The 23610-nt window shown below is 55.6% G+C and overlaps 6 protein-coding genes across 6 annotated transcripts; 5 read left to right on the forward strand and 1 right to left on the reverse strand.

Moving 5' to 3' along the window:
* Positions 1-241: 241 nt before the first annotated feature.
* Positions 242-3291, reverse strand: E0L32_009010 (uncharacterized protein; the record flags this gene model as incomplete). Its single annotated transcript, XM_031143929.1, has 10 exons — positions 242-717; positions 829-950; positions 1016-1144; positions 1208-1292; positions 1363-1814; positions 2289-2439; positions 2509-2924; positions 3000-3041; positions 3110-3177; positions 3238-3291. The coding sequence occupies 10 exons, from the start codon at positions 3289-3291 to the stop codon at positions 242-244; spliced, it is 1995 nt and encodes a 664-aa protein (XP_030991530.1).
* A 1516-nt stretch (positions 3292-4807) lies between these two features.
* E0L32_009011 (uncharacterized protein) lies at positions 4808-5693 on the forward strand (the record flags this gene model as incomplete). The annotated part of the gene is made up of 3 exons (XM_031143930.1): positions 4808-5140; positions 5217-5393; positions 5460-5693. 3 exons carry the CDS (start codon positions 4808-4810, stop codon positions 5691-5693), a joined length of 744 nt encoding a protein of 247 aa, XP_030991531.1.
* A 6750-nt stretch (positions 5694-12443) lies between these two features.
* On the forward strand, positions 12444-15006 carry E0L32_009012 (uncharacterized protein; the record flags this gene model as incomplete). Its single annotated transcript, XM_031143931.1, has 3 exons — positions 12444-13349; positions 13487-14890; positions 14959-15006. 3 exons carry the CDS (start codon positions 12444-12446, stop codon positions 15004-15006), a joined length of 2358 nt encoding a protein of 785 aa, XP_030991532.1.
* A 1284-nt stretch (positions 15007-16290) lies between these two features.
* Positions 16291-18129, forward strand: E0L32_009013 (uncharacterized protein; the record flags this gene model as incomplete). The annotated part of the gene is made up of 1 exon (XM_031143932.1): positions 16291-18129. The coding sequence occupies one exon, from the start codon at positions 16291-16293 to the stop codon at positions 18127-18129; it is 1839 nt and encodes a 612-aa protein (XP_030991533.1).
* A 1021-nt stretch (positions 18130-19150) lies between these two features.
* E0L32_009014 (uncharacterized protein) lies at positions 19151-20636 on the forward strand (the record flags this gene model as incomplete). Its single annotated transcript, XM_031143933.1, has 3 exons — positions 19151-19877; positions 19947-20073; positions 20153-20636. 3 exons carry the CDS (start codon positions 19151-19153, stop codon positions 20634-20636), a joined length of 1338 nt encoding a protein of 445 aa, XP_030991534.1.
* A 496-nt stretch (positions 20637-21132) lies between these two features.
* On the forward strand, positions 21133-22973 carry E0L32_009015 (uncharacterized protein; the record flags this gene model as incomplete). The annotated part of the gene is made up of 2 exons (XM_031143935.1): positions 21133-21948; positions 22008-22973. 2 exons carry the CDS (start codon positions 21133-21135, stop codon positions 22971-22973), a joined length of 1782 nt encoding a protein of 593 aa, XP_030991535.1.
* Positions 22974-23610: the final 637 nt, after the last annotated feature.

The following is a 23610-nucleotide window of genomic DNA, read 5'->3' on the forward strand; positions in this document are numbered from 1 at the left end:
CATTAGATTGAGCTTAACAGATAGTCCTTTTGCACTCCTGAGCAGCATTCCTGTGGCGATCGAGCATAAAGCAATGAGATGGACAGCATTTCCAACGCCCTTCAGGTACCGTTATTCTATCACATGAAGGGAGAAGGAATGAGAACACCACGTCACCTGAAATCGTTTCTATTTCTAGTAGTACATAATAGAATACACGCATGGCTCGAGATGCTAGCTACATTTGCAATACAACAACGGTTCAAAGCCCCACGACAGACCGCACATCCTTCATCGTCTCCTCGGCACTGGCCCGGGCCTTCTCTGCCCCCTTGGCCTCCACCTCGTCCAGGTACCTCCCGCCGTCGCGGTTGAGCAGCTCGAGGTACCGCTCGCGGATGCCCCCAATGCCGTCAACAACGGCGTCGCCGACGCGCTCCTTGAGCGTCTTGAGCGTGGCCCCGGCGGCCGCCATCTCGGCGGCGAGCTCCTCGGGCGTGGGCGTCGCCTCCGTCTCCCCCTCGAAGATGGAGAGCAGCTCGAGCAGGTTGGCCACGCCGGGGCGCGCGGCCGGGTCGTAGCTGACGGCGTTGGTCGAGTCGGTGAGGGCGGACATGAGCTTCTTGCGGACCTCGGCCGGCGAGTCGGTGAGGAGGATGCGCGAGCGGGGGTCGGCGTGGGACTTGGACATCTTTTGCGTCGGCTGCTGGAGGGACATGACGCGGCGGGCGGATTTGGCTTGTGGTTTGTCAGGGCTTAGGAGACGCACAAAGTGGTGAAGAGGGAAAGAGAGGTGTGTTTTTTTCTAAATGGACGGGGGGGGGGGATAAAGTCGTTTCTCAAACTTACAGAGGATGGTCTCGGGGGCGACGAGGTGCTGCCCGCCGTAGACGTGGTTGAAGCCGAGGGCGCAGTCGCGGGCGAACTCGAGGTGTTGCCGCTGGTCTTCGCCGACGGGGACGTGTGTAGCTCTGTTTTCAGGAGAAAGTTAACATATTGACGTGGAGATTGCATTGGGCCAGCTTTGTGAACGTACCGGTGGACAAGGATATCAGCGGCCTGTAGCACGGGGTATGAGAACAGACCCAGCTTCAAGGACGTCTTGGCCTTCTCATCCAGGAACGAGGCATCGTTGGATAGATGCATTTTGCTCTGCCATCGGCCCCTGTCAGTCATGAAGTCCCTCGTTGAAAAGGGGCAGGACTATATTCTAGCGGAGGGCCAGAACCAACCTTCCACTGCGTCATCCTCGAGAGATAACCCATAGACGCCGTGCAGCTGAGAATCCACATGAGTTCCGAATGCGCGGGCACCTAACATCACAAAACAATGTCGTTAGCCTTCCCCCTGATTTCAACCGTCTCCCACCCGGGGAGGACTCACCGACGACTGATAGAACACGATGCACCGCTCCGGGTCGATCCCGATGGCCAGCAGCGCGGCCATCATCTCCCGCCTCCGCCGGCGCAGCGCCTCGGCCTCCTGCGGCACCGTGATGGCGTGCAGGTCGACGATCGAGAACAGCAGCCGGTCCGCCGGCGCGGCCTCGCGCTGCAGCCGGACCCACTGGCTCAGCGCGCCCAGGTAGTTGCCCAGGTGCGGCACGCCCGTCGGCTGGATGCCCGAGAAGACGACGGCCGGCGCCGCGGCGGCGGCGGGCGCACCCGTGGCGGAGGTGGATGAGGAGGAGGCTAGGCGCCGCCGGCTGCTCTGGTGGCATTGAGATGAGAGCCACGGCGGCCCCGGCGCTGTTGCGAGTGAGGCGCGCGGGTTGCGGGCGAGGCTCCTCAGCGACTGGGCTGTCGCGGGACCCCTGCACCACCTCATTTTCATCTCTATATTCGCTCGAGCATGCGAATGTGCTGGGAGTTGTGCCCCCTGCTTGCTTGTAGAAGAGTCGACTTGAGATATGGCCTGACAGTTGGTTGTTGCGGACTAATAAGTGAGTGGCCCAAGTGTTACAAAAAATTTGGGTTATGGATGCTTCCGATCAAGTTCGATTGTCTCCCAGCCAAACTCCACGGGGCAGAAACAACCACATACACATAGAAAACACGATGTACCACTCAATTGATTAAACTGGGATTTCTGTTGTTTTCATAATGTCTTTTCAGCATGGAGATAAATCATTGGGCTCTGTGCTGCTGCTGCGGTTAAGCGTAGGTTGGGCAGAATGTCTCTAGAATCATCAACTTGAAAGATATTGTATTTAGATTGTGGTTTTACACAGTAGGCTCATCTTTGGAGGCCATACCAAGGCACAACTCGGCTATACAAGTACATGCACTCATCGTACCCTTTGTCTTTACAGGCCTCCGCTGAGGTTGACTCTCTCCTTTGTCAACAGCTCCTCCACCTTCTCAACCGTGCCGATCGTCTTGCTCTCTCCCAAATGCGCCCACTTGGGTTCGATCACACCAGCAGCATCCTTCGCACCCTCGTCCATCAACTTGCCGACGTCTGCAGGTGTCCGTTGTCAGCGAAGATTGCTCTATACCCCGAGAACCATGAGTCATAAGCCACACTTACCCAGCTTGCTAAACTCCCACATATTGGCCTTCATACCGACGCCGGGGTAGGCATGCTTCTGCAGGAAGGCGAGCCATATCTGCACCGTCTCCGGGTTGCCGTCGCGGATCTGGATGAGGCGCCGCAGCGTCACACGCTCAAAGTTCTCCTGCGACTTCTTGAAGATGAAGTGACTCTTGGGCACAGTCCAGCGCTCCGTGATCTTGGGCAGCGGTACGGGTCCAAAGGCGGGCAGCTTGAGGTAGTAGGCGGCCCGCAGCGCAAAGTCGCAGAAGAACTCGAGGCTGCGGACGTTGAAGGACCGCAGCTGCAGATCGGCCGAGGGCACGCCGTACTCGACTTCGTGGCGCAGCGGCTGGAGGTATAGGGACTGGACGGATCGGGGGAGTCTAGGATCGGGCTTGGAATCTTTAGATCTAGATTTGGCAGCGTGTCAGCTCAGCGTAGCCCGGAGGTCGTTTTGTCGTTGGGGGAGGATTCGTTCGTCGTACTCAGCTGCTGTGGTAGACGCTGGTCTCGCGGCCTTGGATGCTCTGTGAAATTTAGTCAGAACCGCACGCTCCCTTACATCAATATCGACTCGGAGCCTAATTGGACGTACACTGAGCTCTTTGGCCGGGATAACGAAGGAATGGAGGTGGCCTGGATTGGCCGGAGGACCGCGGATTGCTGCGCGAAGATTAGCCATTGACACCTGTCATCCGTGGGAGACAATATGGGAATCCGTACCGGCTTCCATTGGATGACATGCCGTACCGGCCGTATTACTGACGGCGCACTCATATCTGCATCGCTTTCCGGCAGTTGAGGATATGCGCGTCGATTGTCTCATGAGAATCTTGCGGCTACTGCGAAAGGAGATTTTAGCGCGGTGACCTGAGAGTGTCGTTATCGATAAGCCTGTATTGACTGGCTCCACAGGGTTGCCCAAGTACAGAGGGTAAGGGTTATGTATGGGAGCTTCCTGTACGAAACGAGTTGCATCCTCCAACGTCTACAGTAAAGCTTGTCCAATTGAATCTTGTCTTTACTTCTGAGAGGTCGCAATCACGAATGTTGATGAAATCTAAGCCGGGTCCGGCGTGTGATAATATCGGCCGAGTAAGAGACAGTAAGGGACCCCTTTTGGAATCTCGAGGCCACAAGTTGGATCAGCAGCGCCAGCCGTTTCAAGTCTGCAGATTTCCAGAACTCACGGACGATTATCATTGAAATTCTCCGGGCGCACATCCGGTGCCTTTCATTCTCTTTATCTGGTCGTGTAGACTAAACATGGTGGCCACAGGTGGTGTCCAGACTTGCCATTCAAGACGCCATGCCCTTATCCGAGGCGAGACAGGCAGAACGGACAACCGATCAGGCTGAATTTCCCGGCCAGCATCAAACGCATTACCAAAAATCCTATTGAGCTCTTGGTAAGAAGGAAGGCAACTTGGTGACAAATCTATACGGATAACTGCCCGAGAAACGGGCAGCACATCATGCCCCCTGCTATTCCTTGGCCTACTGGCTTGGCCGGCCATCTATAGCCCTTTGATGCCCTTAGATGTTTCTACAAGAACACATTTTGACTTTCTTCGAGCGGCGGTTTCGTCGATTATGATGCGTTATGCGTGCCGCGGGCTGCCCGTTACGTTTCGTGGTGAGGATCCCTGTCGCAGGTATCGACGGCCGGGACCTGCAGGGGTTCAAACATACTTGTACATCAATTCAACTCGGCTTCGATCGTGAGAATCAAACTCGACATTCCAACTATATAGTATTTACAGCATAGGAAGATTCAGTATTGACTCAGGACATTTGCTCCGTTCTACTAGAAGACGCAGCCCCGATGTTTATGTGATCCATGTCAAAATACAAGCTTTCCGCCGCAAAATGAAGATGCATGCGGTCCGGCAGAGCCTCGTGTCTGAGACCACACGAGAAACGGCGATCATGTGGGAGAATGGCTCAGGAGGCTTCCATGCGCATCCCCTCCGCCCGAGCGGCATGCGTTTCCTCTGATCCGCGTCGTCCAAGTAAGCTCAGCCAGCAGCAGGAATAACACATTGCCAATGCCGTCCTCGTTTCCTCGGCCTTATTTCATCTGATCAACTTGCACATCGCCAAGGATACGCCCTGCTGTCCCACGCATCTCTGTCCCGTGGTAGCATCTTCTTCCCCCCTTTCCCTCATATACCACCAAAAGAGGCGACCGACCGACGAACGTTTCCTTCTTTATTCATTGTTGTCGACGGCGCTCAGAGAGGCATGGACTGACTCAACTCGTCCCTCGTATTCTCGACCACGAAGTGAGACGATGATGCGCTCGATACTAGCGCTGGCATGGCTCCTCGGCTGCGCCGCGGCTGCCGTGCTGGACCGGGCAGTCGCGGTCGTGTGTCCGCAGCTTCACATCATGGCAGCCCGGGAGACGACCGCGCCGCCGGGCTTCGGCTCGGCCAAGACGCTGGTGGACCTCGTGCTCGACAACTTCCCCGGCGCCACGTCCGAAGAGATCCAGTACCCGGCCATCGGCGGCGACGACTACGCCAAGAGCGTCAGGATGGGGATCGTGGGCGTCATCAGCCAGCTGGCCATGTTTACGCTCTTGTGCCCCGATACAGTGCTCATCATGCACGGCTACTCACAGGTAAGGATTGCCACGAGAACCGCTCGGGCGTACGCGAGGGTGCCTTGCTGACGAACCGGCTTGTTTTCCCCTCTAGGGAGGCCAGATCATCGATGATTCCTTCTGTGGCGGGCCCGACGGCAGGAGCCTGCGGACGACAGGCTCCCTCGTGCCAGTCGAAACAGGATCCAAGGTCGCTGCTATCATCATGATGGGCAACCCACGGCACCGGTCCGGGCAGCCTTTCAACGTGGGAAACGCGACCGGTCCAGGGGTGAGTAGTGATGCGGCCCAGCCTGTTTGTGGACTTGTGTTTCGTTGACTCATTGGGGGAAAACAGTTTGCGGCACGCCCGGCCAACTTTTCTTGTCCCGTATATCAAGACAGGATGCAATCGTACTGCGATTCGCCGGATCCCTTTTGCTCGAATGGCACCGACGCCGCGTTTCATCAGGGCTACGGCGAGAGAAACGGCCAGCAGGCCCTGCAGTTCATCTTGAACAAGCTCCCTGACAAGGCGCGTGTCATACAGATCCCCAGGCCAGCGAACAACACCCTGGTAGACCAAAAATAGAAGTTATGGGGACAATGCCTGCGCTTGCAGCCGTATCGGCGTCTGTGTTTGACAAGGGATTCCCTGTGTATGATAACAAAGGCCCAATGATAATAGAAAAGACCGAGGACATGAGTGAGAATATTCATGCAATGCCAACGATTTGCATTGCTCTTGAACCTGAATTGCACAAACCGAGTGGCGTTGAAGTGGCCCAACAGGCCTGGTGAGACGTCAGTCGACCAGGAAGACCCAGAACTGCCGCCGGAGCCGCCAGCCACACGGATCGTGACCCGTGCCTGGATGCACCAGCCAAGGCCGCTTACCGTTGCGCAAGCGAGCCCAGATTCCCGAGTTGATCGCCGGTATTTCTGGGTCGTTCTCGTATCGGCCGGCGGAATGGCGTCCACCTCCGCCTGCGTTGACCGAGGCAGGGGAATAGGACCCTTGATATTATCGAGCGCAAAGGATATGACTGGCTCTTGCAGGAGGAGCCATGCGTAGTCTGGAAACTTCCAAACTTGATTTCTTGTACATAGTGTGTACGGCATATATGTCGCTCCTCCGATTTGTTTGCACTTTACCTGAGGGGGCCCATTATGGTCGGGAGGGGGTATAAAACGCCCCAGCCATTACAAGCAGATTGGGGCAACTGGGATAATTCCTGCCAGCATGGAAACGACGGAAACATCCAGAACTGAAGCAGCGCAGGCAAGCAGGTTCTGCCGGCATGATGCAGGTCTAAGTTGAGCACTGTAGCTTTCTTGCGGGGTCTTGATAAGAGGGTGCGTAAATTCCCAGCTTGGACCCTCCAAGGTACCTAGGTATATAATATCTAAAGGGGCCATTTATTCGCCACAGAATGGCAAGATGGCCGAGTGGTAAGCAGCTAGACCCGATCTTCTGCAACACCCTAGTCACCGAGCTAACCCCCTCTTTAGGTCTAAGGCGCTGCACGTGAGTAAATGCCGTTCAGACACAGGTGAACTGAACCAAACTGACCCCCTATCCAGTCAAGAATTATCTTAAGCGATTACTCGCTTCGCATTGCAGTCTCGAAAGAGACGCGAGTTCGAATCTCGCTCTTGTCAATTTTTTTTTTCGTTCCTTTTTTTTTTTTGGTAAGTAAAGGAACGAAGGGATAAGTGAATAACATATACTTGTAGCAGAAATAAGACATTTATTGTTTTACTTTTTTATACTTGTGCCAAATCGGTTTGCGGGTAGGGTTTAAATCCAGTACGAATTAGCTGTGACGGAGAGCACTTTTAGCCGATCTGGTGTGTACTCTGTCGACGTGACGAGCACAAAACATGCATATGGTAGTGCAGCATGTCGCCCGTTCATGCATTGCCGCCGAGGCTTCGGATCAAGAGGTTGTGAATGCAGTCTAGCAAGTCTAGGATCTCGCTCCGCGCCATCACTATTTGACGGTGCCTGTGACTTATTATTTGGCCATGCATTCGGGCCCTTACTGCAGCATCCTTGTCCGGGCCTCAATTAGAGCGCTTCGGTTAGAGAGCTTCGGCGGCGGGATCGCCCGGGAAACCTACCTCCAACGGGGTCCCGGCCTGCCGTGCAGCGATCCTTCCAATGGCTTGGATGGGTTCCCGAGAGCGCCCATCGTGGCCACACCCGGTGGCCATGAGTGGGCGGGACGGTAATGTGCAGGCTGAGACTGCGAGCTTTGTTTACCGTGCCACAGCATGCTGTTTGCTCCGAGGCAGGCAGCAGTATCACACAAAAGACGGGATCGCGCTGGCCGGGTCCTCGCAGTGCAAGGCCGGTCTTAACCTAAAGAATCACCAATTGACTGATGATTGGCCCAGTGACCTTGACAAATTGTACTCCCGCGGGAAGAGAAGACCTTTGAAACTCGATACCTGGCGTGCTGAGAGAAAGCGTTGGGGAGACACTGACTTTTTTGAAACAAAACATGTGCACTTCCCCATTACCAACCTCGTCAGTTGTCGGCATGTGACATTGGGGGATCAGGCTTGACACATCTCCACGAGACAAAGACATACGAAGCGATTTCGATCTCGCGCTCGCCTATGGAGCTAGGTAGTTTCCCCAGATTGGACAGGCAAAACAGGGTCCACAATGCTGTCGTAATGTTTGTGGACCACTCCGTCGGGGGTGGCCCATCAAGCACTGCTACGAAGGGACGACATGCTGGAAGGGGCTTGGTTCCCGTTTGTAGAGCAGAACAGAGCAGAGATGGGTACCATGGATACAGATGGATGGGATACGAAGTACAGAGTAGGTAGGTAAGGTAGTTAGTTGTAAGGGGATGGGCTCCTGAAGACAAGTCTACCTATGCTTGGAAGTAAGCATCTTCAATGGGATGCCCATCCAACTTAGTATGATGGAAGCCGGCAATCGACGGCGCATGACGCGTCCCACGTCGGCAGACACATCCCCATGGGCTGGAGACTTTGTTTAGGGCAACTAGGTAATGGCGGACGGGATTCAAAGCTCGCCTGTTGGTGGAATTGATGTTGAATCCAGCCGGGACACGTGCGGCAGCGCACGAAACCTTTCTTTTTGGGCTGGTATTGTGTGTGACAGCACATAATTACTCAAAAACGAAATGAAGCGGACGGAGCAATGCCGAGCTGAGTGAGGCGTTCACAGCTGGCATCACCAAGCCATCAACCACCAACGGACAACGCAGCATCTAACTTGTACAAGTGGTTGCCATCCTCCCTTTTGCATTGTACCAAACGGATGGGACACATTTTGAGGGATCAATAACGGTGTACCTGGCTATAGCAGCCTCGTAAGCACAGTGCAAAAGCGCCTCTCCCGCGAAACCCTCGCAAGAGATGTGGACGCCAAAAGCTTGCTGCCGTTAACAGTGGGGCCCTTACCCGTAATTATTCACACCCGGCCTGTTTGAGAAGGTAGGGGCCGATCAGTGGGAGATACTCCATGGTACTCCGTTTCCTCCGTTAGGTCCCTTTTATTTGCATGGATTCACCGACTGGAGGTGTGTAGATACCTCACCGCGGATGACGAGAGAGACGAATCCACAATACGGACCCCTGGATCATCTCGCCCTTGGCTCCAGGAACGCACGTCTCTCTACTGAACCTCCTGATGGATGTCGATCGCTCCTAATGGCACAGAGTTGCAATAAACAATCAAGGTAACATAGCCTCGGTATGTAGTTCTTTGGTCCAGTACTCTATTGTGTGCTCATACTGCATTTGTACAGCAAACCCTCAACTACTTAGTGACCTAGGTCTACAAAGTTGAAGTACTGTGCAGTGCCCTCTTGCGTGTGTCACCATGAGCGATTGGTCCATGGGACTCGAGATCGATCGAGCTGGGTCTTCAGGTCCTCGATCCGTATGCTTACCAGATCAAGTCGAGAGGAGAGCCACAGGCGCTCGTGTGGATCAAGGAGATGTCAAGCTGCTCAGGGCGATGCAGGACACTCGGAAGGGCAACAATCACCGGGCGGCGGAAACATCTCCAATGTACTCCGTACTCGTAGTCAACCGACGTGGCTTTTGGTTTGTTCGCTGTGTTGACCTGCGTTCGCTAATGCACGGTGAGGTGAGAGGGGGCAGGCCTTCTCATATTACTGTCTGAATCCGGCGAATGATGAGTGCTGGTTCGCAGGAGCACTCGCACCTTGCAATACTACATTGAAAGGTATCCGGGCGCGCACCCATTTCAATACGAGGTACAATACCTTCAAATGGACAATTTACCCCGGCCCCGGCCGCCCCCAGTGTTCATCTTGAGCATGGTCCCCGGCCTGAGGGTCCAACGAGCCATTTCGCCTCTCTCCCCCCGTCTGACGATATTACCTTGTCCGGATAGATCTGGCGGGCGATGGAGTTGTGCAAGTGCATACGTCAAGGCTGGACCGCCCTGATCCGAGAAATGGAGGCACGGAGGCTACGGAAAATAAAGAGAGGGTCACGAATTAGCTGGTCCATCCGTGGTGAGCGACGGGCATCGGGGCGCGCTGCTAGGGCTTTACACTACCCATTTCCTACATGCAATCGCCGCCAACAGACCGCATTAGTGATGCATGTAGGCATGTAGACATGCACCTAATTACCTACCTAGGTACTGTGTCGAGGAAAACCAAGAGATTCCCTACCCTGTATCTGGCTAGGCAAGACGCATGATGATCCAAGTCGATTCCACAGTTTTCCAAGCAGAAGTCGACTCGTCGCCCCTGCTGTGTGTGGGATTGTCCAATCGGTACTTTCTTGGGAAGGGATGCGTTCAATCTTTGCCAGACACGTAGGATACTCAAACAGAATGAATGACGAAGCAAGCAGACATCGACTGCGAGATCGTTATGGGTGAATTGGAGCTACACGCACTCAGCCGGCGGCGACGGCGCGTGTACCTTGTCGGTGTAGCTTGTACCTACGCGTACGGGTAGTGAGCAGAACGAGTATTCGTACTTGCGTGCTCCGTACTGTGTAATGTGGATATGTAAAGAAAAACCGTGGTAGGTACAATACATGCATTTCGCCATGCATGCAGACGGTGCTGGACGGGTGCATTTTGGGGCCTGCAGGCGGGGATGCTCCCCTTGTCTAGCGCGACCTGGATCAATGCCACCCAGGGCTGCGTGGCCAATCAACGCGGCCAGCTCGGCGCTGCGCCATCAGACAGGGACCCAAAAGGGGGGAGGGAAAAATTGACGAGTTTTTTTGGGGAAACCTTGCTTGGTCTTTGTTGGGCTCTGGCAGGTGGCTGTCTTGATAAGGGGATTCTACAGCAACAAAAGGTGAATGACTGGACTGTGCGCAAAGGAGAAAAGATTAGCTACGGAACCCACGGGTGTTCCTGAGAGGAATGTTGAATGGCGTAAACTCTCCGTCTCAGTAACGCGGTCATCAAATGTTTTGATTTCTCCACTAACGGTCGCCTCACCAAGAATCCCAGCGCTGTATTGGCCTGTGCTCGCCTTGTGTCCCCATCGCAATGTTTCTGCCCACCCGTGTTCCTGCAACTTTGTGTCTCGATCTGAGCCGGCTAGGACGTGCCTAGCGTGTTAGCGTGTTCCTGTACTTTCGTACCTCAAGCTAGTGCTACTGCTACCGGGAGGGAGGGAGGGAAGGGCGAGAGAGGGGTGGGAAAGGCGAGGGAAATAACTAGGTACAATAGAAGGGGGAGCGTCAGATTTGATGGGTGAGATGATTGATGGGCGGAGAGCACTTGAACACGCAAGTGCCAGCTGGTGTACAACGCTAGGTAATAACAACCCTGGGTGACTGCACGGTTCTAGCGACTGCACCTTCTAGAAACCGCCCCCTCCTAGGCCCTGCGTGTTCCTGCTGGGTCTGTCTCCTCACCTACAGGTACCTACCATTTTTGGATCTGGCCGGCCTGTACCCACGGGCGGGAAGCGCACCGCATTTCGGTACCAGACCACCACCACCTGGGCATGCTGTGCTCCCAGAGGATCCATTCTCCCACCACTGATAGCACCACAAATCGCACTAAGACACGCCAGATGCTCGCCAATGCCACCACCTGGGGCACAATCACAGCCCAGTCCAGTCCAGTCCACAGTCCACTGAGCAGCAGCAGGCACCACCACCACCATCCTTGATACAGAATTGCTTTGCAACACTCGATCCCTTGACCTTCATCTCTGCTTCTCTCTCTCCCCATACACACACAGCACACACACCCAAAACTTCCCCTATCATACCTTCTCCTTCGTTTTCCCCATCCCTTAGTGTCCCCTCGTCTGTTGTTGAATCACTTCATCTTTCTCTTATTGTCTTCCTTCGTCGTGCCTCCTAATCTGATCACTGCATTACCCTCGGCCATTCTGACCCCTTTGCCTGCTGGCCTTTTCCGGTGTCCTAGAAGGCCCTCTTCCCCTTTTTGCATCACCACCGGTACTGCCATCCCTCGAATTCGACACTTTCTCTCCGTCTGTCGTATACGGTCGACCTCGACTCTCCCAATTCTATCCGGCTCTTTCCCCCCCTATCGACCGAATAACCGCCCTCGCCCCCTGCCACAGCGTCCAGGGAGAAAAATACACAAGAAAAAGCAAGATCGAACACGGCGGCTTACGGGATCACGGAAAGCATCACAACCCATCTGTGACTCGGCCATCAGATGTATAGCAGCCAATAACAGACATCCGGTGCCTCTCTGTGGTACTCGAGAATTGTCGCCTTTGCTCACCGTCTTGATCGACCGACTCGTCCTGGGCTTGGTACGATTTTCCGTTCTTTGCTCGTGGTAACAGCGGGCTTTTCTTTTCTCCCAAAAATAAAAAAGACAACACCACTCGTTTTTGGTCCCATCTCTTCGGTCGCAGGCGTCCATCGATTCCTCATTCCGACATTCACTTCTAGCCTCGCCACAATCTTTTGTCTGAATTCAGATCTGTCCCCAAAGTATGCCAGTCCCTTGTCACATCGTCCATCAGTCAGACCCTCACTGCTATCTCACTGTTTGCTCCTTCTCAATCTCTCCCTCACCACTCCTCAGGCTTGACTGACCCTCGACTCACTACCACTGCTTGACGCACTGCAACTCAAGACGTCCGAGAAACAAGACTTGACTAACATTGTTACCCCATAGAGTCCCCTAAAGCGTTTGTTATAGCTAGTCGCCAACCCGCACGTTCCTTTGGATTCACCTTCGATCCACACACGGCTCAACCCCATTTCGACGTCTGATTGCGGCTCGCCATTTTCAGCTTCGGTCAAATCCAGTCCGATCATGGCTGCCATGGTCCAGACCCTTCCCCAACAGACAAGTACTGCAACCATGCTTCAGGCCCGACCATCTTCCGCTTCCGGAATGATGTCTGGAACGCAAGGAAACGCAGGTCCTCAGTACGGTGGCTCCCAGCAGCACCGGAACAGCTTTTATGGCAACCCAGGCGGTCCTTCGGTCTACCGAAGCGGGCCGGCCCCGATCCAGCCATATGCCTTCACGGCAACACCCAATCTGAACACCATGCCTCAATGGCAACAGTACGGCAACTTTCGGACCTCGTCTTCTCCGACCGTCCCGACAATGCAGAGCCTCGACTACAACAGCAACAGCATGCCCAGGTCTCGCTATCCTGCCAGTGCCTCGATGACGAACCTGCCGACAATGGGCTCGCTAGGGTATGGAGCTCCAGGGGTTCGTGATGACTCGGCTATCTCTGCTACTGGCCGACGAACATCAGCCCAACGACCGCATTCCGTCGTGCTGCCCGGTGCCACAGCCCAGGCGCCCATGATGCAATTGTCGGGCCCGGCCAAGGCGGCTCCCGATAGATACAGGAGACCTGCTGCCCGGGCAAATGATCCTTCCCTAACCTCCCGGCAGTCGTTACCACAACTCCATGATCCGGCGTTTACAGGGCGGCCCAATAGTTCGCATGCATCCACACCCACGTCTGGTTTCGAGGAGATCCAGCTCTATCGCGGGACCGAGCAGGACTCGAGGAGGGTTCGGCGACTGAGTATGCCCGCTTTGGATTCTGCCGATTATCCCAAACCCCTGACGCCACCCATAATCAGGCGGGCGGAGGACCCATCCCGGCCCATGAGTGCTGATAAGGAGCACAAGTCCACCCGCGTCGCTGGAACTAATGGTACCAGCGAAAAGATGGTGCACTCCAGGACCGGTAGTTCTGAGAGTGTCGTTTCGAGTCGCAGCAGCCACTCTCGCCCATCGTCGGTAAGTCATCTTCACTGGTAGATTTTTTTTTTGCTCAAACGCACATCTCATTGTATCATCTTTTGTGCGAGCTTGGCCAATCAAATCATCTTTATCTTGTGCCATTCGCCATTGCTAATACACACTTTCCCTTTCAGGCCACCAACAGAAACGCCAATCTGTCGATCTCCACCAGCAACCCCGCCTTGTCCTCTTCAGTCCCTGACCAGAATGGCAGCAACCAAGACCATCCAAAATTGGTGAACATTCCACCTCGCGGTTCCTCGTCTGCAGATGTCGGCAAGAGGGTTGTTCATCCCTCGCCTCTTTCCAGACCGATGACGATGGATGCCGACCTCGACGTCGCTGGTACGACTGCCAACGAGGCGGCTGCATCGAAATCCAAGGTGTCTCCATCGCCTTCTCAGGCGAGCCATGTGGACAGCCCAGCCGTCAAGCAGCTCGCAGCGATCAACCAGAAAGGCACCAAGCTGAAGAGCAAGACGTCGAGACTGCGTCGAGCGTTTTCGTTTGGCAGTGCTGCTGAGTTCCGCAAGGTCACGGGCACCGAGGAGGAAGAGACACCCGCCTCCTCAGCCAATAGCCCGGCAAAGCTACACAAGCAGCCCACCGCCGAGGAACTTTATGAGAATGAACAGGCACGTATCGCTCAGGCCCAAGAAGAGGCTGGGATTGGCAACAGCATCTATGCTGGCGCCAAGATCTTTGCTGGGTCCACGGATAACCTGTCCATCTCGTCCACGGCATCATCAGCCTCGATTATGATTCGGAAAATGGGCCGCGGTATGAAGAAGGGTGGGCGCTCGTTGGTTGGCCTGTTCCGCCCGAAATCAGTCATTGGCATCCCTGCTGCTGATGCTCACTCGCCGGAGCCCGGACAGGCTGAGGTCTCCATGATCACCGTCGAGGCTGAGCGTGAACGGGTCAATGTCAACGCTGACCTCCACGTTCAGAGCGGAGGTGGCACTGGCTTCCCTCGCCTGGAGCGCAACTCGATTGACGCTTCCAAGGCTCCCAGCACTGTGTCAGAACGACTGGGAAGCTCTGGCACCGATACCTCTGCCGCAAGAAAGAGCATTGTCGGTGGCGAGAAGGAGCGGGCCGAGGTTCTGGCTGCTGTCCGGAAGGGCATCCTCAAGAAGACGGATGGCAGTGGGTCCTCAACTCCCACTCGTGGTCCAACCGACACCAAGAACCCTGCTTTCGAACTGCCGCAGGTGCCCCATATCTCCGATTCACCCATGTCGAGTGCCCCCAGCACCCCCAACGATGACATTCAGGGCCACAAGCGTACAGGGTCTATCTCGATCGGAAGCGAGGACTACTTCATGTCGGCTCTCCGCCTCCGACAGGACACTAAGAGTGCCCCGACTACTCCTCAGGGCACACTGAAGCGCAATGCCACATTCAGCCCCCGCCTTGTCTTTTACGACACCTGGCCTAGCCAGGAATATGATCGTCGCGGTGAAGTTGCCACGTGCAACCGTCTTACACCGATGCTGGCTCAGCAGATCAAAGAAGAACTGAACACTTTCAAAATGGTTCGTACTCAGACATTTAAGCATGGGCTTGTTCACAAGCGTGCAATTGCTAACGTACATTTGCACAGGAAATGGAGGTTCACGAAAACTCGAAGATCTATACGCACTTTTTCTGATGACCACGATGTTCAAGACAGCATCTTCTGCAACAATCGCCTCGTTTCTGGGAGGGGTCTGTCCCGGTATCCTAGAGTGTTTTCGCAATTCTTTCAATGGGCGTTTTCAGGACAGCATAGTTTGGTGTCACGGCGTTTTTAGCATTTCTGTTAAGCGTCCAGGACTTAAAGCGCATTTCTTAATCTTGAGAGGGCAATACTGAGGAGTTTGTTTCTTTTTGCTTCTCTCACTCCGAGTTGATATTGCCCTGCTCTTCCCACGATAGCCACGTCAATGGCTGAATTGGTTGCGGATCGAACGACTGGCCCGCGGTGGTGACGGAAAGAATGGACGACGAGGCGGCATGGCGGCTGGTGGGAGGACCACGCGCATGACCCCTCCAAAAAGAAAAGCATTTGGAGCGGCATCTATTCGATTCGCTATTGCAAGACAAGCAATGCATGCATGTTGCAAGTATTCTAGAGCAGGATATGTCGAAGACGAAGGCTCACGCGTCCAGCATGTCGTTCAAGACAGGCTCGTGCAGTGTGATGGAAGGCAGGGGAGCGAACTGTTTCAGGATCTTTCTTTTCCTTGTCTGTGTGTACTTTTCTGTTTATGCGCTCTCCTGTCCATAGGCATAGCTCGGGTTTAGCAATGAAGTGTGAAAGCCTCGTACATCGGCTATTGAACCAAATTCTGCCGAGCAGAAAAGTCCGATCAGTTGGCAGCGTAACGTGAAGTGCTGTTGGTGGCGTCACGGCTGAGGCGTCCGGACCGTTCCTGACTAGAGCTCTACCAAGGCTATTTAAACGAGTTTAGATTCAAGATCGTGGTGGTTGCTTGTCAAAGCGGCAGGGGGGAGCTGTACCCAGTTCTGCCATGACAGACCGCCTCATCCGTTGCTACCCCACGAAAAGCATCGAACTCGAATCTGGGAAGCAACGTCATTGTGGGGTTGCAGGATGCCAAGCCAATCACAGCTCTAGGTCCCCACCCGAGCTCATTTTCAGCCTTGCAGCGGCTAGCCGGGCTGGCGAGAAGACCCCTGAACATATAAGTAGAAATTTTGTTAGCGCATGGGCAACGCCTCCAGCATTTTCTTGGTACACTAAATATTGGCGCGAGCGCCGGAAATTTGTTCATAGTCGCGAGAACCACCAGAATCACCACAATCATACCCAGGCGCTGTTCAGGCGAATGTTCTGTGCAACTTCGGCAGACTGGCGGTCCTGTTTGTTCCCAGTGCCCTGCGCCGGTCTTCGACTTGGCTTTCTATCTGGCGTGGGCGATCCTACTCTGTGATGGCGTCCGTGACCATTGCGCCCATTCCTGCTGCGGTAGTGGATGGCGCCGCTGCCAATGGTGATGCCGGAAGCGTTCCCGCAAAGGCGAAAAAGTTGCATGGGAGGGAATTCTACAAGAGCATTGGAAGCCCCAAGTTCATTGTCGCTCCCATGGTGGATCAGTCGGAATTCGTATGTAACTCTCCCCCAGGCATCTATCTTGATCGAGCACCGTCGCGCCAGAGACTGATATCTTCAAAGGCATGGCGAATGTTGACTAGATCCTTCCTACCGGAATCGCAACGATCAAGTATACTTGCGTACTCTCCCATGTTTCACGCCCGACTCTTTGCCGAGACGCAGAAATATCGGGAGGGTCATCTCGAACCTACACGCCCGTCGCCCTGGTCTGCGTCCGCTGCCGACACGCCCGCGAGCCTCGAGCCTCATCTCGACGGCAACCCCAAGATAGACCGGCCGCTGTTTGTCCAGTTCTGCGCCAACGACCCCGATCACCTGCTCGCGGCTGCCAAGCTGGCGGCGCCGTACTGCGATGCCGTCGACATAAACTTCGGCTGCCCCCAAGGCATTGCGCGAAAGGGGCACTATGGTGCTTTCCTGCAGGAGGACCAGGAGCTCGTCTTCAATCTTATCAACAACCTGCATAAGAACCTCGACGTCCCCGTCACGGCCAAGATCAGGATACTGGAGACCAAGGAGGCGACGCTGGCATACGCGCAGAATGTTCTCAAGGCGGGCGCAAGCATATTGACGGTACACGGGCGGAGGAGAGAGCAGAAGGGCCACCTTACGGGGCTGGCCGACTGGAAGATGATAAAATTCCTCAGGGACAACCTGCCGCCAGAGACGGTGCTCTTTGCCAACGGTAACATCCTCCAGCCGGGCGATCTTCAGAGATGCCTAGACGCCACGGGTGCGGACGGCGTCATGAGCGCAGAGGGAAATCTAAGCGACCCCGGCCTATTCGCTCCCGCGCCGGAAATAGGCCAGGAGGGCCGAGAATACTGGCGCGGCAAGGACGGCAGGGGAGGCTGGCGTGTCGATGCTGTCATGCGTCGCTACCTGGACATTCTACACCAATACGCCGCGGACGAAGCCCCGCCCGCCCGCAGGCCGCTATTCGTGCCCGGCGACGACACGGCGTGGCTGGACGAGCACGACGAGGCCGAGGCAGAGCAGCCGGACCGCAAGCGGCGCAAGAGGGATCACGACGGCGGCAGCGGCGGCAAGAAGAAGCAGCACGTCACGTCGCCCAATCTCGTGGCCGTGCAGCCGCACCTGTTCCACCTGCTGCGGCACTTTGTCGCGCGGCACACGGACGTGCGGGACCGGCTGGCGCGGAGCAACCGGGGCAGCCTGGAAGCGTACGAGCAGGTGCTGGACATGGTGGAGCGCAAGGTCGCGCGGGGCCTGATCGAGTACGAGCAGACTGGGGGCAAGAGCGTGGAGGAGGCGGGAGAGGTCACGGATCATGGGGCTAGCGCTACTACTACCACAGAGCAGGAGGAAGGGGAAGAGAATCGGGAAGACGAGCTGGACTACGAGAGCTCGGTGCGGACGGTGCGCAAGTGCAAGCGGCCGTGGTGGGTCGCGCAGCCGATCGTGCGGCCGCTGCCCAAGGAGGCCGAGGCCAAGGGGGCGATACAGCTGAGCAAGAAGGACAAGAAGAGGATGGCGGCGGCGGAGGAGGCTACATGTAAGACCAATGGCAATGGCGCCGCCGCGGGAGGAGAGAAGGAGACCCGGAAAGGGCAGCAGCAGCCGGCAAAGACTGAAGCTGTTCAGGAGTTGGAGAAGACGACGGATTTCGAGCAGAGCGAGCTCGTCTCTGGGTGATTGTTGTATGCTCAACTAGAGATATTGTCTACGTTGAGGCTGCATATAGACAGACATAGAGACCACCTTCAATACCCCTGCACGCACGGTTTCCCTACCGCAGAGTTCAGACCTGAGAAAGAGAGCAGATAAAGTTATAATTATCACATACCCCATTACTCTAAATGATGAGATGCGAAATGCTGCACTCCGAAGTGTAGAGTTGAGACGTTGTGTCCGGGCCCAGCCCAATACCTGCTCTGCTGCCTCACTGTGATCCGCACTGATCAGTAATTGGCCCGCATGTCGATCGCAGGGGGGGGTCCGAGGCCCAGACCGTTTCCAGGAGCTGAGGCGCAGTTTCGGGCAATCCTGAGACAGTCGTAAAACCTTGGCACCGACCCTTGAACCCTGGAATCCTGGAGACACGAGATGAATCGATCCACTTATTCCCATCCTCTCGTGCCTCTACTTGATGAAAAAAGAAAGCAAGAAGCCGGAGGCCCATGTTGCACTTGCTCGGCTGGCGAGACCCTGGTGTCGATGGTAGCTCTTTTGCGGATCCTTGCAATTGGAGGCGAGATTCTTCTGCCTATTCCAGAGTAGACATTTCCCAAGGGGGCAAACATGTTTCGGCGACCGCAGCAACGTCTTTGCGCTGGACTACCTAGGCGCCTTGGCCGTGGTCACAGCACTCGTTTGTATCACGCATCGTGGTGCAGAATCCCTTGCAGACCCTGGTCTCGATGTCACGGCGCCTCGTCTCGGACGGTAGGGGAGAAGGGTCACAAACAGAGGTAGGCCAGTTAACATGGTAAATAAGAACGAGAGTGTCTGCAACGGATAAATCGTCTCGGCTTTTCTGTTTCCAAACACATCTCCAATTGGCTTCTAACCGCACTCTCGGTGCCTCTCTCTTTTTTTGTTTTCTTCGTTCTTGTTTTTACCATCGAGAAAGCTGGGCTTTCAATTCGCTTCTAATTAATCCAAATTCCCCTTCCGAAAAGAAGCCTAAGCCGTTGTATTGTTTTGTCCAGGCACCATGAGGAGCACCCTTTTCCTGTCCGTCTGCACGGCTACGGTCCTTGCCCAAAACTCGATCCTTGACCACTCACATGTCGGCATCTGCCGCTCGCCCTTGCTTTCATCTCTCGATTTCCTGTTCGAGAAGAGAATATGCTCGCCGTACGGCGGCGCGCTAGACAACCGCCGAGACGAAGGACACTCGACCAGCACGGGGCCTTGGTCTCATTCGCGTTGCTATCGCAATGGCACCGACGAGTTCTGCATGTACACGAGCACGACGTTCGCCGAGAACAGGGGCATCTCCATCCTGACGACACCGGAACGGGTGGCCAAGTTCTCGAAGCTGCGGGCCTTCACGGATCCCAAGTCTATCAAAGATGTCAACCAGGACATAGTCAGGACGCTTCCCGCGAGATATAACGTGGTCCCGATCCCGGGAAAGGATATGGGTGTCACGGCCAAGCAGCCTCTGAACAGGGGCGATCTCATCATGAGCAACACGGCGTCAATGATGATCGACTACGCCGCCTTTGAGACGCTTCCCCACGCGGACCTGCAGAAGATCCAGGCGGCCGGCGTCGACGCCCTGCCGACTGCGCACCGTGCCAGGTTCCTCAACCTGTCAACGCACAACCCGACCGAGGGCTACTACCAGAGAGTCGAGAAGCTCCTCGCGACGAACGCGTTTGACATTGATGTGGACGACGGTGGAGAGACCGAGTTCTTCGTCGTGTTCCCCGAGAGTGAGTTTTCACGAGCCCCCCTAACTCATCGGCGAATACAAGAGGCTAATACGATACCTATGTGTGTAGTTGCGCGGTTCAACCACGACTGCCGCCCGAACGCAGACTACTGGTTTGACCCCGAGACCCTGACGCAGTACATCCATGCCGTACGGCCCATTGCTGCTGGGGAGGAGATCACGATATCATATATGGAGTGAGTGAACAAGCCTTCACAAGAACATACCCGAGCCCCTCGGCGCTTTTCCAGTGTCAAGACTGACCCGGTTGTCCAGCCCCGTCAACACGCGCAAGAACCGCATGCACAAGCTGCACCACGTCTGGGGCTTCAAGTGCAGCTGCTCGCAGTGCACCAAGCCGCGGCTCATCAGCCGGGACTCGGACGACCGCGTGCGGCAGATCCAGGCGCTGCGCGCGGACCTGCAGGACCACAGCGGCGGCTCGCGCGCGACCCCCCAGATGGCCGAGCTCTTCGTCTCGCTGTTCGAGCAGGAGCGGCTCGAGTCGATGGCGTACGAGGCGCACACGCACGCGGCGCTCGAGTGGAACGGCGTCGGCGAGCCGTGGCTGGCGACCAAGCACGCGCGCCTCGCCATCGAGCACGGGCTCGCGAGCGTGGGGCCGCGCAACTCGGACGTCGTGGAGATGCAGGCGCTCGCCGAGGACCCCTGGTCGCACTGGAGCTGGATGTCGAGGACGAAGAGGCGGATGGGCTGGGGGAGGCGGGAGGAGAGCGACGACGAGGAGGAGGAGGATTGAGCGAAGGTTTTGGTGTGGCAGTAATCCTGTCGGGCGGATGGGATGGGATGGGAGAGAAACTGTACACTATAGGCGTGGTTGGCCACTGGGGATCTGGGCGTTTATCATCAAAGGGCTGGCAAGCAAACCCGGGATTTTGGATTACAAACATTATCTGAAGAACAATTGTTTTCAACGAACATTAAAGCAACTTTCAACATTGAAGCTTTCAAGAAGCTCATGTGGAGCTTGTCTCAGTGATACCGCTTTAGTGCCTGCAGCGGATCCCGCCCGGTGCAGCAAAGCTGCCCCGGCTCCTGTGACTCCTCCAACTGAACTGACGTACCTGCAAGGCAGTGAGGGGAGCGGGGTTCGCACCCAGCTGGATAAGTTCAACATTCGCACTTTCACTTGACACCCCCCATCCCAATAGTCCTCCTCATTTTCCAACATCGACTTTCAGACGACTCCCTCCGGAAGCGACGCGCCCAACCGCCCATATCGCGTCCCTTGCAGCATGTCGGACCCCGCCAAGGCCATCGAGGCCCTCAAGGAGTCGCGACCTCCCGCGACCGACCGTTTCACCTACCTCACCATCATCGAGCAGTTCCTCTCTCCCGAGATCCTGCCCGCGCTCAACGAGATCCTCCAGGATGCGCAGCTCACCCAGGACATCGGCTGGGACCTGGTCGACATGCTGGTGTCGCTTCCCGGCTGCGAACCCTGCCTCGAGACGATTGCGCGCCTCGGCAACCCGCGCGAGGTCATATTGAAGGTCCTAGAGGTGCTGGAGGGTCTGCAAGAGAGCTACGAGGCCGAGGAGGCGAGCCCGGCGGCAGTCCAGAGCTTCATCACGCTGCTAGGAATGTTGGCCATCCTGCACAAGCGCATCAAGACCAAGTACCCTTCCAGATTCCTCGCCTCGACCCTCTCCACCGTCTACAGGACGTATCTGCCCAACCAGGAGATGACGGCCTCCGTGATCAACCTCGTCCGCTCTCTGTCGGCAAAGAAGCGACCACTCCTCCCGTCTCGGAAGTCAAGCGTCAATGTCGCGAACCCAGACGAGGAGGGAGATGCGACCAAGAACGCACCTGACCCGGAAGCGGAGACGGAAGATCCGATAGAAGGGGCGATACAGCAGAAGCTGCTGTTGTCCTTTGTAACATGCATCGTTGAGAGCTACGTCAATGGTCACAGCATGGAGTGGTCGTCTCGACTGTTGGAGTTCTATGCGCCCGAGAGAGTGGTGCCGGGCAGGAAGTCACTCCTCGACCGGTTCAAGGAAGAGGAAGACTTGCTGTCTAGGGATACCATGGTCGGTAAACTCGAGGTATGTTTTCGCATCGTACATTGGGAGGGAGAGAAGCTAACGAGTATAACTCCGAAAAGGCACTGGCACGGGATCTTGGCTTCTCCAGCGCCTCCAAGACCCTTGGTAGCGGGCTATACGATGGCCCTATTCATAGAGACCCTCTGTCAGAGGCCGAGAGCCCATCCAAGCCAGATGACGTGCCGCTCAGCACCGGTGGTTCTATCTGCATTGTTGCCTATTGGCTCTTCTCCGCTACGGTTTTTGGTGCCAACTCCCCAAAGCCAGACATGCACATCTTCCCCGACCACTTCCGTATAATGCAACAGTTCATGGAGGATGATGCGCATGCGCAAATCATGAGCACACCGGGCACCATCGAGGCCATAATCTCGATAGGGTTATGGTTGCAGCAGAACGGTCTTGTCACCACGGGCGAGGATGAGGCCAACTTCATGCCGTACCATCACCTTTTGACGCTCTGTGGTGTCTATCACCCGTCGATTCAAGCCAGGAATGCAGCAATCACGCTGGCAGGACGAGTATTGCACGACAACCCCGACGAGGATGACCGCGTCAAGATCCTGGAGGACTTGCTCGAGAACTGCATGTTTGCGTCTCTCAAGGCGTGTGCCGTGACCTGGTTGCGGGAAGAGATCATTGCGGCGCGGGAGAAGCAGCTCACCAGCCAGTTCTCTGGCCCAGATGCCGTTGACCAGCTGCAATACGTGATCTTCCCGGATATGGAGTTCTTGAGAGATCTGGATCAACAGGGCTTTGTCGAGTATTGGGCGCAGAACTCTCCCTTCCTCCTCCAGGCGGCCAACTTTGCCTACCTGCTTCTCAACTCCAAGGACTACAGTTCGGTAGTACCGGCAGGAATGGGAGCTGCCGTTGGACAGCGATACGTCGAGCCCCTGCTGCAGGCGACGGTGGGACTAGAGTCGGCCATCTCGAAGGGCGAGGAGGTCAGCGAAGGCGCCGAGCACATTGCATTGGACACGAGCATTCTGATCGACCGGTTGAAGAGACTAGATCTGCAATGAGGAGGGGGGTCTGATGGCTGGATATCACGAGTTCATGAGTTTGTACAACGGTTCTTCTTTCTCTCACCTGGGATCATGGGTTGCAACGGCAAGCAGGTCCTTGTCCTGCAGAGGATCATCTGGATAGGGCTTCGGGTCTGGTCTGGGGAGGGGGGCCGGGTGTAGCCCAGGCAAGGTTGGTGGTGGTACCGTATGAGGAGCCTTATGATCTAGCATGTGAGACAACGGCGTTACGCAAAGAATGGCATTTGGTAGCAATCGTCGAGAGACTGGCAATGAGAGGAAGAGGAGTGCATGCGGTTTTGTGTGTGACAAGGATCGATGCCCGGATTTGAACAAAGCAATGTGTGCCAAATCTCGATCCAACTTCTCAGCGTGGCACCAGGGGTGCTGAATGTGCCTCTCGTTTCTCTCTCACACACAACAGATATGATATGATGACTTCCGGTCTCGATTTTTGTAAGTAAATGTGCTTTCTCCAGAGGCAAATACAATCGAAAGTAAAACATCGCTTGATTTTGACTGGTAGGATTGGTAGGTAGGGAGATGCCATAGCTGCCGGCCAAGTGGGCGCCTGAATGGTTGACTGAAGTTCATCAGGAGCTACCTCAATCTTCACAAGCAATATCCTTGTCAC

Source organism: Thyridium curvatum (assembly GCF_004353045.1).
Source record: "Thyridium curvatum strain D216 chromosome Unknown NODE_62_length_255573_cov_84.952434, whole genome shotgun sequence".
Classification (NCBI taxonomy): Eukaryota; Fungi; Ascomycota; class Sordariomycetes; order Thyridiales; family Thyridiaceae; genus Thyridium; species Thyridium curvatum.